Source organism: Myotis daubentonii, chromosome 19 (genome assembly GCF_963259705.1).
Source record: "Myotis daubentonii chromosome 19, mMyoDau2.1, whole genome shotgun sequence".
Classification (NCBI taxonomy): Eukaryota; Metazoa; Chordata; class Mammalia; order Chiroptera; family Vespertilionidae; genus Myotis; species Myotis daubentonii.
The window spans coordinates 28,048,158-28,065,895 of NC_081858.1; the positions used below are offsets into that span (position 1 = coordinate 28,048,158).

Consider the following 17,738-nt stretch of genomic DNA (forward strand, 5'->3'; position numbering starts at 1 on the left):
ATCCTCTAACGGCCGAGGCCAATCACTGCAGGCAGAGGACGAGGGGCGGGGTCTGGAGGGTTAAGTAGCCAATAGTCTAACGTGTATTTCTAGAAACAGGAGTGAGTGACAGTGTCTGGGAACCACCAGTACAGTTTAGGTTGAGTTTTATAGGAACCGGGAACATGTTTAAACAGGACTGGAAAAATAAAAACTTCACCAAAATTATGATTTTAAGTCCTTAGTCCATAAATCTCCATGAAAACAGTTCCCTTTGGCCTGGCTCACGTGCGGTCCAGAGGCTCCTCCCCCGCTGCAGCTACGTCACCTCGAGGCAGGAAGGCACCTGTAGGTACAGCTTGTAGGCACAGGAAGACCTACAGGTACAGCTTGATGAGCTCGTCGCTGACGGCTGAGGGCGTGAGCACCCCCAGGTCTGTAAACAGCAGTGTGATCAAGGAGGGGGGCGTGTAGTCGACCCACGGGTGCTCCTCTCTGAGATCCTGTCCAGTCTGCACAGACCTCAGCGTGTCTGCCTTGTACTGTGGACACAGTAAGCACGCGTCAGTCTGCCCACCAAGTGTTCAGGGCTCTCCAGTTGGGGGGTGGGGCTGGCCTGGCCACTCTTCCCAAATGGGGAGAAGCCAGCTGAGCGGCACACTGACAAGAGGGCACTGCTGCTGTGGTGGGCTGTCATGGCGGCCACAAGCCCACAGCACGTGTCCCCTCATCATGAGCTGGGTCAATTCCTCCAGACCCGCGAGAGAACCATTCTCAGCCCACCCTGTGCGGGCACTGCTCAGCCTGCCCACGCGTGGTCTCGGACCGGCTAACTCTGCCCATGCTGTTCCCCCTGCACAGGTGACTGAGGTCAGAGCTCAGGAGGACAGGGCTTGCCCATGGGCACATGGGCAGGAAGTGTCAGGGAGCTGATCCAGGCAGCTGACTCTAGGCTGCACCGTTCACCAGCCCCCGTCTAGTGCTCAGTGAGCAGGTGACCGGAAGGCTGAAATTCTGGGGCCCAGTTAGACTCAGTCTCACCGCCACCAATTTATCTTTCTATCCCAACGTCGGAAGACACAGCCATGGGAAGGGAATACTCCCTGGCGCATTCTTAGCATTTTTTCAAAGGTTACAGTTTAGACTCAACCCCTTCAAATACGTAAAGCTCTTGCCTTAAACTTGTCTGGGACGTCTTGCTGGTTTAGTGGGAAGAGCCGGACGAACTTGAAACTCTCCGCCACCACGTAGAAGGGCTTGTTCTGTGCTTGGGCGCACACGGCCATCTGGTTGGTTCCGATCTGGGAAGTCGGGGAAAGGGGAGCGGGTCAGACCTACAGCAGGTCACGGGGAGACCACAGGAAGCACACGAGTGATCGTGACACATGTAATTCTGACGTCAGAACTACAGAAGGAAAACAGTAGATATTCTCCCAAAGAGATACAACAGCCAATAAACTCATGTAAAGATGCTCAGCGTCCTGAGTCATTAGGGAAATGCAGGTCAAAGCCACTAAATACCACGTCCTGCACAGTGAAACGTGCCCTGACTGGAATTGACCATGACCTCATAGGCCGATGCTCAGCCACTGAGCCACACCGGCCGGGCTGGACAGAAATTTTAACACATTCTATTCATGTCAGATACACTAAACAGAAAAGAAAAACCAGCCCAAAACCCCAATTTCAGTTAAAACATGTTTTGAGGAAACAGAAAACACACTCCCTACTTTACATGGATGAGTCTCCGAAGCAGAAGGGAATTTTACCAAAACTGGGCTGACCCCTGCAATGGCTGCTGGGACAGGGAAGCAAGCGGGTGGGCGAAGCAGGATCACCTGACTGCGCAGCACGCACAGCACGGCTGCCGAGACCTAGGCCTGCGGGACACCGCCACCCTCGGGAGGGAACCGGACTGAGGCTCCTACCTTGTTGATAACGCCTCCGTTTTCAACAACTCCCTCCGCACCCACTATGACCAGGTCCACCTTCTCCATGATGTAGCTGAGGAAGGCAAGGAGACACGCTTACGCTCCTTTCTCCGCTCCTTAGGCCTCCCCTGCGAAGGTTACTCCTCATCTCCACACGGTGAGTTCCTCCTGTAACTAACGTGCTTAACACACGAGGCGGCCCTGGCACTGCCGTCGGCGCATTAAAACCCGTTTCCATCATGACCCCAGGTCATGTCGCCACCCAGTGCGCACAGACGTGTGAGCCCGAGCAAGACTGGCAGGCGGGCTGCCACCTTCCTACGTGGCTGTTCCCTGTTCTGCTTCCGCACACACAGCCCCGGGATCTAAAGGCCTGATGTGCTCTCAGGCGGGTGGAGGCCAGTTCACCTAAAGCCAGCCGCTGGGAGAACGCTGCAAATGCCCATCAAACAGCCCTCCCTTCCTCACGCGTTTCCTCTGCAAGAGACTCTCCCGTTTTCCCTTGTGAGGCTTGCTGGCATGTGGCCTCGACTTAGGTGCATGGCTGAGACGAAGGAGGCAAGGGCCACAGAGGGCACCGTGTCCTCAGAGGAAGGGGGGCACCCACCCTCTGCTGACCTTACCCCGACCTTCGCCCCCCGCCCTTGCACCATAGGCGACACGAACAGCTCCCGTTGCCGCCCTGCTAGTGCCCCACTGCCTGGCGTCTGTGTGTGCCATCAAGGCCTGTAACAAGCTTGCTGGTTTCAGGCAGCTATTAATTAAGAGGTGGGCGCCCTCCAGTGCAGGTTTATGACTGGGACTCAGGCCTCCAACCTGGAAACCGGGCTCCCGGCCAGCCCCGGGAGGGGTGGGGCCCGTCATCGCAGCCGGGGATGCCGGCGCTTACCCAACAGCGGCGTCCAGGACCACGGTGACGGGGACGTTGAGGTGGCACAGGGCTTTGGCCATTTTCTTACTGCAAATGACATTTTGAGAACGTCAGCTAAAACCCAAGAAAGTTCCAGAGGGACGTATGACGAGTCTCTGACTGAGCTGCTAGGTCACCCCTGGGGCCCGCACTGCGACCCACTGTGCCTCACGTGGCTTTCCCCGGGTGGGAACTGGCAGGCAGGCAGCCGGGACGCTGCGGGTCAGGGCACGCCCTGGCTCCTTGCAATGGCCTCTAGCCCAGTCCGCCCTCAGGATGACTGGCGGGCGCAGGACCCAGTGCGGAGGTACTTGCCCGGACAAGTCCGGCTGCGACTCGGTGATGTACACGCTGAAGCGCTTCTTGGCCGCCACGGCCGCTTCCAGGACCCTCAGGACCACTCTGGAGTAGGCGTGGGTCAGGATCCTCTGTGGACGAGAACGCGCCGTCAGGGGCGGCCCCCCCCGCCCCCGGCACTCCAGGTGCACGCAGTGTCCCATGCTCAGAGCGGGTGACGCAGAAGGAAGTGTGCTGGTGGCAAGACGCGTCTTATGGACCCTGGGCAGGGCGACCGCCTCACCCTTCCCTTGCAGCTCCTCGCTCCTCCCTGGTCAACACTTGGCAGCTGTGCATCTGCCACAGCATTGAAATGAGGTTCAAAAAAACCTCAACCCAGGCTAGCCTCTGCCAGGAAGACGGCAGCATCAGCCAGAGACGGGAGCTGCTCTGTGTTTTTTTGTACTAACTCAGCACAAACCCAATAACGAACACTTCCTTAAGGCATCTCATTAAATCAAGGCCCAGACACGCCGTCCCGGTGTTTTTCTCTGCCTGCTTAAAGTGACAACCGTCTATGGCCGTATCTACATTTATGTCGTGCCTACATGTGCCAGGCCCAGCACAGTCCTTGCACATACCACCTGGTTACCTCACAACAACCCGGCGAGGTAGGTGCTGTGATTCCACTTATTTAGCAATGAGTGCGCTGCAGCACAGAGAGGTTACACGGTGCGGAAGGGGCCGAGGCAGGAATTCACCCGGGAGTCGTCACTCCAAAGCCCTCGCTCCCCGTTACCATACTGGTGGTATCTACTCACCGCCCCGTCTTTGATGAACGTGTGGCACAGATCTGCAATTTTACTTCTCGACAGTGATATTCTCCTGAGAAAGAGCTCTCCCCGCTCAATCATGATCTTTTTACACTTGGAGTAATCCTAGGGAGGGAAGAGCCACATGAGGGCAAGGGGGGTCCAGGCACAGCGGAGCACGTCTGCAGCCAAACAGCAGCAGACAGGAACGGGGGCGGGCGGCTCACCGAGTATTCCAGGGACGCGAGGCTGATGAAGCGCAGGAAGAGCTCCCCACCCGAGGACACGGCCACGGAGGAGTCCACGCCGCACAGGGTTTCGATGGCTCTGGTGAGATTCGCTCTCAGGCCCTGGATCGTCTCCCCTGGATTGATCACACGAGAAATGTGACGTCCATCTTAGTATCACAGCCCCTCGGTAGGCCTGTCATTCATTCACTCATTCATTCATTCGTTCATCCATGTATTATGTAGAGTGCTAGTCTAGATGCCAGAGATACATCAGTGACCAAGACAGACAGGGTCCCTGCTCTGATGAACTCTCTCTAGGGGAAGAGGCAGCAAAGAGAAACATGACAGGAAAGGTGGGGAGATGGTAAAGTGAGCGGGGATGGCTTCTTGGAGTGGGGCCCCTTAAGAGGGAAGGATCCAGCCGCATAAAGATCCAGTGGGAAAGGCCCAGGGGCAGACCATGACAATGCAACGGCCACGAGGTGGGCACGAACCAGGTCTGAGAGGCCAGCACGACCAAAGCGCAGGTCGAGAGAGAGCGAGCACGGAGGACATTAAGTAGCCGCGGCAGGTGAGGACCAGGTGTTTGGATGTTACTGGAAGCACAAGGAGACACTGGAGGTCGTCCTGGAGACAGGTGTCTCCTGGCCAGCCCCTCGGATCAAAGAAGGCTTATCATTTCCCTTTCACAAGACATCACGCTACACCCACATGCTCACAGTTGGAATGCCTGAACTGGCAGGCGATTGGGATGAGCAGACCTAATGCCAGAATTTATCCTGGAACGTTCTCTGTGGCATCTGCAGAGAATCGGGCACCGGACAGCTCTATACACAACTGGAAAGCTGACCTACTGCTGTGATTCAAGCTTCACGGGGAGTTGGATATAGAACGGTCCCTCCTGATTCAAAGTCCATTTCATCTGTGAGAGGGAACCCGTTTAATAGCAGTAACTCGCGGGCTCCCTCCAGGGTGAAAGGAAGGCTGGAGTGAAGGGAGAGGCTGAGCTTGGGGTGACAGCACCTCACGCAGGGACACGTCTCTCTCACTCTCCCCGCCTCTCACAGTTGTCAGGAGACTGTCCTGGGGCCGGTGCGTGCGGGGTGACCCTCACCGGTATCGCGCTTCAAGAACTCCAGCAGGGTCCGAATGGCGGCCACGGCCGAGGCCATGTCGGGATCTTCTTTCATCTGAGACTTGAAGTACTCGATTAACTCTGGGGAGAGAGGAGAAAGTGGCCCATCCAATGCACTGAGCAGGGCGTGAGGCAGAGCCTGTCAACATGGTTCACCTTAAACATTTTCTTTCCAAGGGGCTTGGCTTTCAGGGGAGGAATGGTCAATGGGAGTACAGACGATGCTTAGAGGTCCTTCTCCCTCTTATCTGAGACCCCACAGCCCGAGAGAGCCCCAGCCGACCACCTTATCAGCGTCTCCCGTCCCCTCCCTGCAGCCAGGTCTGTGCAAGGCCAAGCCGATCCAATGCAGGCTCATTTACGTGCAGGCAGGGGGCCACCACCTTTCATCTGCTTCACATGAAAATCAGATGTGTAATAGTTTGCCCTTGCGTTTCACTTAATAAAACACTCTGATAAGCACAGCAGATGAGCACATCAGACACGCCAGAGTCATTCCTACTCCACATATGGGGGGGTCAGGACTGCGAAGGCCGCATGTTCAGGAAGCGGGCGAGCGGGGTGTCTGCGGGTTCTCAGGGCCCATCCCCCGGACACAGGACCACGAGAGGGACCAGAGGAACCACATCCAGCCGAGCAGCCCGGGCGTGCGAGGTGCAGGGACCCCCGCGCGGCTCCGCTTTGGCCCCGGCCCGGCCCGACTTACCCTGGTCGTCCATGGTGCCCTCCGGACCGCGGAGCCCGAGGGCCCGGAGCCGCCCGTGCTGCCCGCCGGCGTCCCGCGACCGCGCCGGCGCCGAAGCTCCGAGGCTGACAGCGCGCGGCGCCGCTCCGCACTCCACTTCCGGCGCGCTGGGGGCGGGGCCGTGGCTACCGCGCCGGGTCGGGGCCCAACCGCCTGGCGCGTCACTCGGAGGCGCCGGAAGTGGACGCGCGCCGCAGCCGGGATGCTCACTTGACTTCCGGTGGCTCTGCGCGGAGGGATCCCAGGCCACCATGGTCTCGGACGGTGAGGGTCGCGCCGGTTGGGACCGGGGCCGGGGGCCGGGCGGCCAGGCCCGTCCGGAACCGGCCAGGTGGCTGTGCGGTGTGGGCTGGTGGCGCCCGCGTGGTCTTCAGAGCGGCAGCGAGTGTGTGCCCTCAGGAGATGCTCCTGGTTCCCCCTGCGGGCCAGGCCCTCTGTGCTGTGCGCGCTGAGGAAGCGCAGCCGCGAGCTGGCAGGACGGGCCCTGCGGAGGCTGCCGGCCAGGGGGAGAGACAGACAGGAGGCCAGTGAATAGACGGAGTTCTGAGGGGGCAGGAGCGGTGCACACAGTGTCGGGGTGACGTGGGACATGGCGATGAGGGGCTGATGCAGGCGGAGGTGCTTTAGGTGGGCGCCCAGGGGCCGCAGGGATGGCGACGAGAGGAGTGACTGTACCCCTCGGTGCACGGGGACGCCCACCCACGGAGCCTCGGGGGCGGGGGTGGGAAGGCTGAGAGCGGGGCGCCACGAGCTGTGAAGTGAGGAGGTGACAGCGAGGCCTGAGGGGCCCGCACCAGGCCACGTGACCTCCAGCCAGTGCCCGCCCTTTGCAACCAGGATCGCCATATTCCACCTAAAACAGCGTTGGTTGTGAAATGGCCTCCCGTATAACGCACCACCCATCGGGATCGCAAGATACCATCTGATTTCAGCAGCTGCTCAATGGAATTAATAAAAGGGGGGGGGGTGCATCTGGTAACTGATGGACGATGGCGATCATCTCTGTCCCTTCTGGCTGGGTTCTAGTCAGCACCGAGGGGGGAAACGGACCCCGCGTGCCGGGGCCTGGCGCGGCGGAGGCTGGCACCCCCGGTCCCTGCGATGGGGGAGCGGGCCCGTGGGGAGCCCTGGGAAGGGCTTTTGGAGCAAGGAGGTCGCACCGCAGCGGGGCCCTGGAGAGTCCATAGGGTTTGGGTGTGTCCGCAGGAAGCAGATGGGAGGGGGGGTGTCGGGGTGGGGGGGTGTCCTGACCTGCAGGAAGGAAGGCGGGAGGGACGCTCCTGCATTTTGTTACTAATGAGCATCCTGGGATTTCCATGACACGCCTGCCTGCAAGTTCATCGCCCCCCCAGTCAGCACGGAGGCCCCTGGAGGGCGCGGACACGGTGCGCCTGCCGCCTGGCACGGGTCTCGGTGTAAATGGTTGTTGAGTGAATGAATGGGCTACGAGGCGGCTCTGTGTTTGGAGTGGAGCCTCGTTTCTTTCCCAGGAAAACACTGCACGTAGGAGTTGGTTTTCACCTTTTAAAACGCTCCTAATCGCAGCTGGCCTTGCTGCTGGGTGATTGGATGTATTCAGGGCCAGATGGATTCCTGATTCCTCCCTTTAAACGCACCCCCCCCCCCCCAAATGTCACTGCTAGTGGTTTTTGCTGCTGGTTGTTCAGTGCCTTCTGTCATGGACCATGCATTTAAAATGCATATATCGCCCCAGCTGGTGTGGCTTGCGGTTGGCTGGGTGCTGTCTCGGTGCACCAGAAGGTAAGGGGTTCGATTCTCAGTCCGGGCACATGCCCGGTTGCAGGTTTGATCTCCGGTGAGGGGTAGGAGGTGTGCAGGAGACAGTCTATCGATGTTTCTCTCCCTCCCTCTCTCTCTAAAGTCAATAAAAAAACGTATTTTTTTAAAAAAATATATTTTATTGATTTTTTACAGAGAGGAAGGGAGAGGAATAGAGAGTTAGAAACATCGATGAGAGAGAAACATCGATCAGCTGCCTCCTGCACACCCCCCACTGGGGATGTGCCCGCAACCAAGGCACATGCCCCTGACCGGAATCGAACCTGGGACCCTTCAGTCCGCAGGCTGATGCTCCATCCACTGAGCCAAACCGGTTAGGGCTAAAAGACGTATTTTAAAAATAAATAAATAAAAAGTAAAAATGCAAATACCTTTGGTCCACCCAATAGGCACTTATCACACACCCTCTATGGCTAAGCCGCGTGTGAGGAACAAAAGATGAGCAGTGACAAAACAGACCCACGCCCTCCTGGAGCTGACGTTCTAGCGGAGGGCGCGGGCTGCCGAGCAGGCATGGGCTTGCTCAGGGCCACGGAGCTGAGACGCGTAAGAGAGCGCGGCCTCTGTTAATCTCAGCACTGCCAGGTCACAGGCACGTAAAGGCATGTAGGGTGTTAGCTCTTCACTGTCATGGGGCTCATGTTTTTTTGTTTTTGTTCATATTTTCAGAAGATGAATTGAATCTTCTAGTTATTATAGTTGATACCAACCCAATTTGGTGGGGGAAGCAAGCATTAAAGGAATCCCAGGTAAGATTGCTCGAGGGGGCCTTTGGGTAATTGTAGTTTAACAGTATGTGCTTATATTGCTTTTAAAAAATAGCTTGAATAAGGTATTTATATACCATAAAATTCACCCATTTTAACGTACAATTGGGTGGTTTTCAGTAAAACCCACAGTAGAGTTGTGTAACCAGGACCACAGTTCTGTTCTTTCATTTGTTTAGTCCTCACCTCAGCATGGAGGGTTGCGGGCTGGAGGAGAAGTCTTTACGTATTTTGGACACAAGTCCTTGATCGAATATATGATTTACAAATATCTTCTCTTGGCCTGTGGCTTTGTGGCTTGTCTTTTCGTTTTCTTAACGGTGCCTTTTTAAAACAGCTTTATCGGGATAGAATGGACATGCAATGAACTGTCTTTAAAGTGTTCAGTTTGACATGTTTTCACATGTACACATTCATGAGGTTATCGCTACAATGGAAATGAGGGGCCTGTAGATCCATCAGCCCCGGGAAGTGTCCTCATGCGCCTTTGTAATCGACCCCCACCTCCCCCGCCTCTCTGCCTGTCCCCCCCCTCAGGCACCCCCTGCTCTGTTTTGTCACTTGGTCAGATTGCATTTCCTAGGTCTCTACATGAATAGAACCAAACAGGACGTACGGCGGAGTTTTGGTCTGGCTTCTTTATTCCGCATCACCATCCTGAGCCTCCTCCATGTTGTTACTGTCCCAGTAGCTCGGTTCCTTTGGTTGCTGCCTGTATTCCATGGCCGGGTAGACCGCACATGGCTGCCTGGTACCTTATTCCTCTGCAGAAAAAGTGGCTCATCTTGAGCTCTCGTCACTGGTATATAAGAAGGCCTTTCACCTTTCACTTTTGCTCACAGTCATTACTTTTGCCATCTGGAAATTTAAATAGGTTTGTTTTATTTTTAAAAAATAAAGTGAACTTCATCAGCATTTTATTTTCCTGCCTGAAAGTATTTTTGTTGAACTCAGTGATTTGAAGAGCTCATGTAGGGGTGTGCAGAGCTAACTGACCTTTCTTCCTCTTTCAATAGTTCACGTTATCGAAGTGCATAGACGCGGTGATGGTGCTGGGAAATTCTCACTTATTCATGAACCGGTCCAACAGACTCGCGGTGATAGCGAGTCACATTCAGGAAAGGTAGGGCCGCCGGGTGCTCTTCGAGTTCCTGGGACTTGCACGCCAGTTGCGTGTCCTGTGCCTCCTGTACGTCGCAGTGACTTTTTTCTGTATCTGTGAACGGTACTCACAACATCAAGGGGCAGCACGTGCACACCTGGAGAGTGAGCATTGGCTGCCTCCCGGGTGTTCTTCGAGTTCCTGGGACTTGCACGCCAGTTGCGTGTCCTGTGCCTCCTGTACGTCGCAGTGACTTTTTTCTGTATCCGTGAACGGTACTCACAACATCAAGGGGCAGCACGTGCACACCTGGAGAGTGAGCATTGGCTGCCTCCGTAGCTGGTGTGCAGTAGAGCTGGGCGGTGCCTATCTCACTGCACCTTCACCTTGTGCTCTGGGCAGAAAGGAGCATCGTCAGATGGGCCTGCAGCTCCCGTCACCGCTCTCCTGGCGGGCCTGCCCCGGGGCGGGGAGAGCGCTGGGATTCCGCTTTCCCTTCAGCCAGCCCAGCTCCTGGGCAGCTCTCACTCCCAGTGTGACCACTGCACGGCTCTGGGGGTGATTCCGGTGTTAATAAGTGAGGACTTTTCTTACAAATTGGCTCCTTAACCCACTCCAGCTCCGCCATCTGGTGCTGGGCTGAAGAAACAGTGACCCTTCCTAACACTGGTGCAAACACCTGCCTGTGGCCAATAGCTCTGCAGCGGGCATGCAGATAGGGCATGCAGATAGGGTATGCAGATAGGGTATGCAGATAGGGTATGCAGATAGGGCATGCAGATAGGGCATGCAGATAGGGTATGCAGATAGGGCATGCAGATAGGGCATGCAGATAGGGTATGCAGATAGGGCATGCAGATAGGGCATGCAGATAGGGCATGCAGATAGGGCATGCAGATAGGGCATGCAGATAGGGTATGCAGATAGGGTATGCAGATAGGGCATGCAGATAGGGCATGCAGATAGGGCATGCAGATAGGGCATGCAGATAGGGCATGCAGATAGGGCCATGTGCCAGCAGAGATGCTCGTGAGTAATTCTGACCCTGTTTACTTGTCACGTGACACACGGACTGTGGAATCCAGCCCCATGTGAGGCTCGGCTCCTGTCTGGTTAGTGACGTGTCCCTCACAGTAGACGGGACTCCTGTTCACCCACATGTTTCATGAGGTTGGGGGCCGGTTGTCAGGCTGCTCGGTTCTCGGGGCTCATTCCTTGGGTGTGTGGAGAGAACCCACAGGCCACCACCCAAGTGCTCCCCTCCCGTCGTCGCCAACATCCTCTCAGAATCAGGAGAGAGGACGCCGATCTGATTAAGATGTCACTCAGAGCAGTGACAGGCTAAGTCAGTGGTTCTTCACCTTCCTAATGGGGAGAGGGAGGGAAAGATAGAAACATCAATGATGAGAGAGAATCATGGATCTGGTGCCTCCTGCACGCCCCCTACTGAGGCTCGAGCCTGCAACCCGGGCCTGTGCCCTGGACCAGAATCGAACCCGACTCTTCAGTCTGCAGGACGACGCTTTATCCACTGAGCCACACCAGCGAGGGCCATATGTTTTGTTTTTTTTAAAAAATGGAATTTATTATAGATCTTGTGATCCAGAGTTAATGTGGCTTTTGTGTGTTTTCTCTGCTAAATGTCACCCTGTCTAGGGAGGGGGCTGCGTCCTGGTGTAACGAGGCTTTTCCCACTGTTTCAGCCGATTCCTGTACCCTGGGAAGAACGGGCGACTCGGAGACTTCTTCGGGGACCCTGGCAACCCCGCTTCTGAATATAACCCCTCGGGGAGCAAAGACGGGAAGTACGAGCTGTTGACAGCAGCAAATGAAGTCATTGTGGAGGAGATCAAGGATCTGATGACCAAGAGTAAGAGCTTCTTTTCCTCCATTGTTGTTATTTTGCAAATGGAGTTGAACGTGGGGGGCCTGAAATCCAAGGATTTGAGGTTCTTGGTGCTGCTACTTGCCGTTTTGTTAACGTCTGTGCGGCATTTCCCTGACGCTGCAGCCTGGACACTGCCCTGCGTCATCCTGTTGATCTGGTTTTCCTCTTTTTTGGACCATTTTTTCTTCTATTTATGACTTTTCCTTAAAATATATATTTTCTATTTTGTTTAAAACGTTATTTTCATTCATGAAGAAGAATACTTCGGTTTAATAATGATTTTTGTTCAAGAAAATGCCAAGAAATTCCCTTCTTAATGCTTCTTCTTTTTGCTTGTAGGTGACATAAAGGGGCAGCACACAGAACCTCTGCTGGCGGGGTCCCTCGCCAAAGCTCTGTGCTGTATCCTTGGGGTGCTCATCCGCGGTGTCTTCTGGGATAGACGTGTCTTCCTGGGGATGTTGCTTGGACCCTGTGCCCACATGAACCAAGGCTGAGCCTTGCAAAGCGATGGCTTTGCAGTGTTTGTGAACAAGCTGGAAAAACTCAAAGTGGGAAGAATGGGAGAACCCCAGTGCTTTTTTTTATAGAGAGAAACATCGATGTGGTGTTCCACTTACTCATGCATCCATTGGTTGCTGCTTGTACGTGCCCTGACCGGGGATCGAACCCGCAACCTTGGTGTATCGGGATGACGCTCTCACCAACGGAGCTCCCGGCCAGGGCCTGCTCACAATCCTTCAGGGCACGTCCTTGCTTCCTCGCTTCTAAGTTAGGCAGACTGGGGAGTTGCTGTTTTGTTTTTTCATTGCGGTTGGATGATAAAAGCCACGCACTGACCCGACGCTCAGTGAGCGAGCAGCTGTTGCTCCACAGGCCAGCGGGTTCCTTTGCGTTTAGCGTGGGGTCCACAACCCCTCCGAGCATTTCCCTGTTGTCTATGTTTGTGTGATGTTCTCCCAAAATTAAGCACTTGGATTTGCTGGGACAGCATTGAGTGATTGCTCTGTTTCGGACTTTGAGGGTCGTGGCTGACCCGTGTGTGTGGTCTTCAGTTCCAGATCCCCCCTGACTGGCTGGCTGGTCCCAGGGTTCAACTCTGGGGTGTGGGGTCATCATACAACAGTCCGTGGTGGTCATTTCCATTTTCTGGCACAAAGATACTTTGGAAACCCCTAGTCCTTCGGTTTGTGTGTCTGTCACGGTAAAGGGAACAGGTCTCTCTCCGTCTGGGGATGCTGGTTTATTAACTGAAATTTGAGGTTATTTGTCTGTTTACTATGAATATTGATGAAAGTAAAAGATACTTTAAAATTCCTTAATGCTAAGAAAATAAGACATCCACAGGATGAACAAGGAGGTTAAAGGTAGGAGCCTACGTTTCCTATGAGACTGACTCTTACTTCACTACTGTAACTTGGTGGGCTGCATGGAGTTTGTTAGAAAACCTTACAACATGCCTAATAAGACTCCGTTCCATGGTAGCCTGCGTTCCTCTCTTTACAGACAATCAGGAGATGAAGTCCAGGATACTGGTGAGATTTGTGATGTGAATCCTGTGCTTGTGTTTATGCTTATGTCTGCCTTCGGCAGCTGGGGGTGGTTGCCCTCCCGCGTGGCGTCACTGATGGGGATGGAATAGTGCAGCTCTCCCGGGGCAGGTGGTTGTTGGGGTGGAATGGGCGGCCTCACTGGTTTCAGGAGCTCATCCCGGAGAGTCCGTTAGCGCTGTCTGCACCGAGCCTTGCAGGCCGCTTCCGAGTCCCCTGCAGGGACTTGGGTAAATAGCGGAAGTCAGCTGAGTCGGCAGGAAGGAGAGAGACGCCTAAGAAACAGGTCGCGCACACTGGACGGAGGACTGTCCGTGAGTGTGTGTGCGGTGGGTCCGAGTGTATGACGGGCCGTAGCTGCTCTCCAGAGACTTAGCAAGGACTGTCCCTGGAGCGGCAGGGTTTGGGCGGGGGCGGGGTTCAGTCTCCTTTACACCGATAGGGTTGTTACCGAGGATGGCTAGTCAGTGAGGAGAGCGCTGTGGGCTGAGCTTGCAGAGTAGCGGGACCTCCCGGGGGGAGGGGGATGCGCCTGCAGGTCCTGACGGGCTGTGACTTCAGGTGATCAAGGCCGCGGAAGACAGCGCCCTGCAGTACATGAACTTCATGAACGTCATCTTCGCGGCGCAGAAGCAGGTGAGCGCACGCCCTTCCTTCCCAGGACGCTCGCTTCATAATGAGGAACTACTTTCTTTTTCTTAATGACCCACCGAGGGAGGTGTTCTGACTAAACAGCCTTATGATTGGAGTAGGAACCTGGAATCCATAGTTCATACAATCATTTGAGTCCTGGGCCCCTTGAGAATGAGCCCCCAGAAAGACGTGCACTCAGACAGTGTGAATGCAGTTTCAGGGTGTTCATGTGCCCCATTGGGCCCATCCGAGGACCCAGGCTAGGAGTCTCTGGCTTTACAGAGTGCTACATGCCTTGATGAATTGTCACTAATACACGTCACTTTGTCCTTTGATGTGTTAAAACTTCTGTTATAATCTAAATGCCATAGTTGCATATACTGCTCTCCGTTTGGGAGTAACCACGTGAGGTAGTGAAAAGACCATGGGCCTTGTGGACAGGCCCTCTAGGGCTGACCCGCTGCCTCCCCTGGCTCCATGGCCACAGCCGGCCAGGCCTGGGCTGCAATATGCTAATTGGATACCTGCCTTGCACAGTTATGCATGTTAAATAAGCCATTTCAAGAGTAGAGCTTGGCACATAGATCCTGAGTATAAAGTAGTCATTGTTATAATTCCTGTAATGTTTTCGGAATATTCATTTCAGAATATTTTGATCGATGCCTGTGTTTTAGACTCCGATTCAGGACTCCTCCAACAGGTACGTTTTAGGTGAATGCTTGGTGTTGGTTATGAAAGGGGGTGTGTTCTGTTCCTATTGTTCCATGCCTTTCACTGATTGTCACACATTTTTGGGGATTAGCCTCTGTGACAGTATAGATTAGAGAACGAACATTTCTCTGGCCCCTTCAAACTTTCTATTTTACATAATAACTCGATTGACTTTGGAAAAGTGATTCACACATTACAACAAATATAAGCAACACAGAAAAGTATTTTTTAAAAAGGTTAAAAAAAATCCCTTCAAATACTATTATTCGAAAGTTACCATTGTTAATACTTGGTGAAGAGAATGATAGATCTCTGTGTATATAGATAGAGATTTTTAGGAAGAGGAAGGGAGAGGGGGAGAGAGAGAAACATTAATGTGAGAGCCAAACATTCATTGGCTGCCTCCTGCACGCCCCCTACTGGGGATCAAGCCTACAACTCAGGCACGTGCTCAGGAATCGTCCCTTTCAGCTCATGGGACGACCCCCAACCACCTGAGCCACACTGAGTTAATTGTATGGCGTGAATTATATCTCACAGTTGTTGTTTTAAAAACATAATGACTGAATAAACGTGGCAAGAATAAAGTTCATCAGCAGCAAACGAACAGAAGGAAGGGTGGCAGGCGTGAGCCAAGGGCAAAAGGAAGCTGCGTGCACATCCCCGAAGGAAGCGGCAGTTCTGGTCCGTGCTCTGGGGACACTGCTCTCATCCGCCGTGGTCTCCTCCCATTGGGAGACCTGCAGCACGTCCCCCTGGAGAAGCGAGGTGCGTGCTGCTTTGGCAGGGGCCCTGGTGTGTCTTGCAGGCTTGTGACATCACAGGGGGCCTGTACTTGAAGGTGCCGCAGATGCCCTCCCTCCTGCAGTACCTGCTGGTAAGGAGCCGTGACGGTGCGCCTGGCACCTGAGACCCGTCTCCCGGGGAACGAATGGGCGCAGATGGCGGGTGCCAGTCATTGGAGGAAAGGAGGAAAGGGGTGTCAGAGGGGTCTCGAGGCTGAGAAGGGGGGGGGGGGGTGCTTCCCGTAGTCTTTGAACCCTGCAGGCAGTGTGCAGAGTTGTGTGCCTGCCTGTTTGCGGAGCGGTGCCTGTATGTGGAGGGGCTCAGTAATTGCTGAGTGAATACTAAAAAGGCTTTTTATTTTATTTTATTTTTTCAGTGGGTCTTTCTTCCTGACCAGGACCAGAGATCTCAGTTAACCCTCCCTCCCCCAATTCACGTGGACTACCGGGCCGCCTGCTTCTGCCACCGCAACCTCATCGAGATCGGCTACGTCTGTTCTGTGTGCTTGTCGAGTAAGTTCACGGCCGAGGTGGTTCCTTCTTGCCGTGTCGCGGGAGGCCGGAGGGTGTCTCCACGGTGTGGTTTTCAGCCCTCCTGGCTTTCCTTTGTTTTCTGCATTTACAGTATTCTGCAACTTCAGCCCCATCTGTACTACCTGCGAGTAAGTATCTTTGGGGTTGGGTGGCTGGCTCCCCGCCCGCGGCAGAGAGTTCGCGCGTTAAAGGGCGTCTTGCTCCCTGTGTCGTTCCAGGACCGCCTTTAAGATTTCTCTGCCTCCCGTGCTGAAGGCCAAGAAAAAGAAACTGAAAGTGTCTGCGTGATGGTCAAGCTTTCCCACCTCCCAGAGCTGCCTGTGGAAACGGGAGCGGGGAGGGAAGTCTTTGTAAGGAGGCTCCGAGAGATCCAGCGATGTGTAAGAATTCCTACTGCGGTTCCTTACAGGATGCAGTCCTGAAAGGTCACCCTCACCCGTGGGGGACGGCTGTACGTGGGGAGCCCGTCTCTGCAGTGTCCATCTCCAGAATGCTTCCAGAGGCTCTGTCCCGACGGGGAAATCGCACATTTGTGACTTTTTAAACTGGACGATCACGTGTCACATCAGCCTGTCTGACTGGGTGTGGGCTTTAGAGCTGCTCACTGTCAGCGTTGTTACAGGGGAGTTGGAACAGTTTCAGGAAAGGTGAGTGAGGCCTGATCAACACGCACCGCCTTACATACTCGGGTCCGCTTTCCGATCCTTGCTGTCCGCGTGGAGCTTCAGCCTCAGGCACTTGCAGGTACTCAGTCCTTTGTGTGACGCCGCACGTTTGGGCAGCGATACCCAAATAATGACAGTTTGTCTCGGAATCACTGCGGAATGGCTTTACATGAGTCAGGCGGGTGATGCAGGAGTCTGGTGGCAACTCCTTCAAAAGCAGTTGTGTGAAGAGGTCATTTGTGAGCGCTGATGTCTGGCTTGTGAGGGTACTCCAGGGTTGGGGGGTGGATTCTTTAGTGTCACCCGCAGACTGAATCCTTTCTTTTTAACCAAGGAAAAGAAGTAAAAGTACTAACACTGTCTAAATGATCTCTAGAAGCTTGGGACTTAATACTGAAAATTTCTGTCTGTTCAAACGAAAAAATATTGTAATTTCAGCAATAAAAATCGTATTTTTTCCATGTGACCTTGACGTTATTAAGTCCTTTTAAATTCCAGCATAGTGTGGGAAGCGTTTTCGGGAACAGTGGCTGATTTGGTTTGTTTTTAAAAGTGTGTTGCCAAGGGGGACATCTGTAATATTTCAACAACAAAAAGCATGTTGACAAATTGTGTATCCAATCTTGTACCCAGATAAGATTTAAATATTCTCTTTATACTGTCTCGGAAGCTCATCTCATTTAATTAACTTGTGGTGTTTGGTTAGGTTATTTCAGGTGGGTTTTGTATTCTGGACTTAGGATTTTATTAACTACACAAAGATGTTTGTGGTAACTTTGCAAGTACTTGTTAATTCTTGAGTTTGAGAATCTCTTTAAAAATAATATTTAATATTCATAGCCTCATTAAGTGTAATGGAAATCCCTATTTTAAGTCTAGGAAAGAAAGCATTGTATATCTAAAAGGATAATTTCAAGTTTTGATAAGATTATTTTCACTGGAAATGTTTTTATATACTGTTTTAGTTCTGTTTTATTTTTAGCGGTTGTGTTTATGGTTTATTTTATATAAATTTTTATAATAAAATTATTTAAACTTTATTATTTTCTTGAGTTATTTTCTCTTGCTCAATGTTTATTTCATGCTCATTCAACTCTGCGTCAAATGTGTACTTTTTAACTGGATTTGGTCAAATACCACATTTTTATTCATTTCTGAAGAACTTTAATTTCAAATCTTGCCAAACTTATTTGTGAAAATGCGGTTACATTTTTGCCAGGCTGAACTCTGGTGCTTCTGCATCTGTCCTAATGCGGGCTAAACCTTTCAGTGTGGTTTGATGCAG

The 17,738-nt window shown here is 53.3% G+C and overlaps 2 protein-coding genes across 7 annotated transcripts; one reads left to right on the forward strand and one right to left on the reverse strand.

Annotated features, from left to right (window-relative positions):
- Positions 1-112: 112 nt before the first annotated feature.
- On the reverse strand, positions 113-6,140 carry EIF2B1 (eukaryotic translation initiation factor 2B subunit alpha). Of its 4 annotated transcripts, none has more exons than XM_059676496.1 (9): positions 5,980-6,140; positions 5,253-5,354; positions 4,136-4,272; positions 3,918-4,034; positions 3,136-3,248; positions 2,800-2,868; positions 1,908-1,983; positions 1,155-1,280; positions 113-521 (listed from the first exon to the last, which is right to left on the reverse strand). In XM_059676496.1, the coding sequence occupies exons 1-9, from the start codon at positions 5,990-5,992 to the stop codon at positions 357-359; spliced, it is 918 nt and encodes a 305-aa protein (XP_059532479.1). In that variant the 5' UTR covers positions 5,993-6,140; the 3' UTR covers positions 113-356. The 4 variants fall into 4 exon arrangements, with proteins under 4 accessions (XP_059532479.1, XP_059532478.1, XP_059532480.1 ...); XM_059676495.1 differs by having other exon boundaries at positions 2,800-2,864; positions 3,132-3,248; XM_059676497.1 differs by lacking the exon at positions 3,918-4,034.
- A 33-nt stretch (positions 6,141-6,173) lies between these two features.
- GTF2H3 (general transcription factor IIH subunit 3) lies at positions 6,174-17,493 on the forward strand. 3 transcript variants are annotated; one of them, XM_059676502.1, is made up of 13 exons: positions 6,174-6,282; positions 8,488-8,567; positions 9,602-9,708; positions 11,391-11,557; positions 11,915-11,977; positions 12,913-12,942; positions 13,082-13,110; positions 13,687-13,761; positions 14,405-14,458; positions 15,278-15,346; positions 15,632-15,767; positions 15,845-15,916; positions 16,007-17,493. In XM_059676502.1, exons 1-13 carry the CDS (start codon positions 6,270-6,272, stop codon positions 16,039-16,041), a joined length of 930 nt encoding a protein of 309 aa, XP_059532485.1. In that variant the 5' UTR covers positions 6,174-6,269; the 3' UTR covers positions 16,042-17,493. The 3 variants fall into 3 exon arrangements, with proteins under 3 accessions (XP_059532485.1, XP_059532484.1, XP_059532486.1); XM_059676501.1 differs by having other exon boundaries at positions 15,880-15,916; XM_059676503.1 differs by lacking the exon at positions 6,174-6,282 and adding an exon at positions 6,380-6,403 and having other exon boundaries at positions 15,880-15,916.
- Positions 17,494-17,738: the final 245 nt, after the last annotated feature.

Coding starts and splice junctions, on each gene's coding strand:
- EIF2B1 (XM_059676496.1), bottom strand. Junction 3,249..3,917: donor CGTTCATCAAAGACGGGGCG/GTGAGTAGATAC, acceptor TCTCGTCCACAG/AGGATCCTGACCCACGCCTA. Junction 2,869..3,135: donor TCGCAGCCGGACTTGTCCGG/GCAAGTACCTCC, acceptor TGTCATTTGCAG/TAAGAAAATGGCCAAAGCCC.
- GTF2H3 (XM_059676502.1), top strand. Junction 11,558..11,914: donor CAAGGATCTGATGACCAAGA/GTAAGAGCTTCT, acceptor TTTTGCTTGTAG/GTGACATAAAGGGGCAGCAC. Junction 14,459..15,277: donor ATTCAGGACTCCTCCAACAG/GTACGTTTTAGG, acceptor TGTGTCTTGCAG/GCTTGTGACATCACAGGGGG.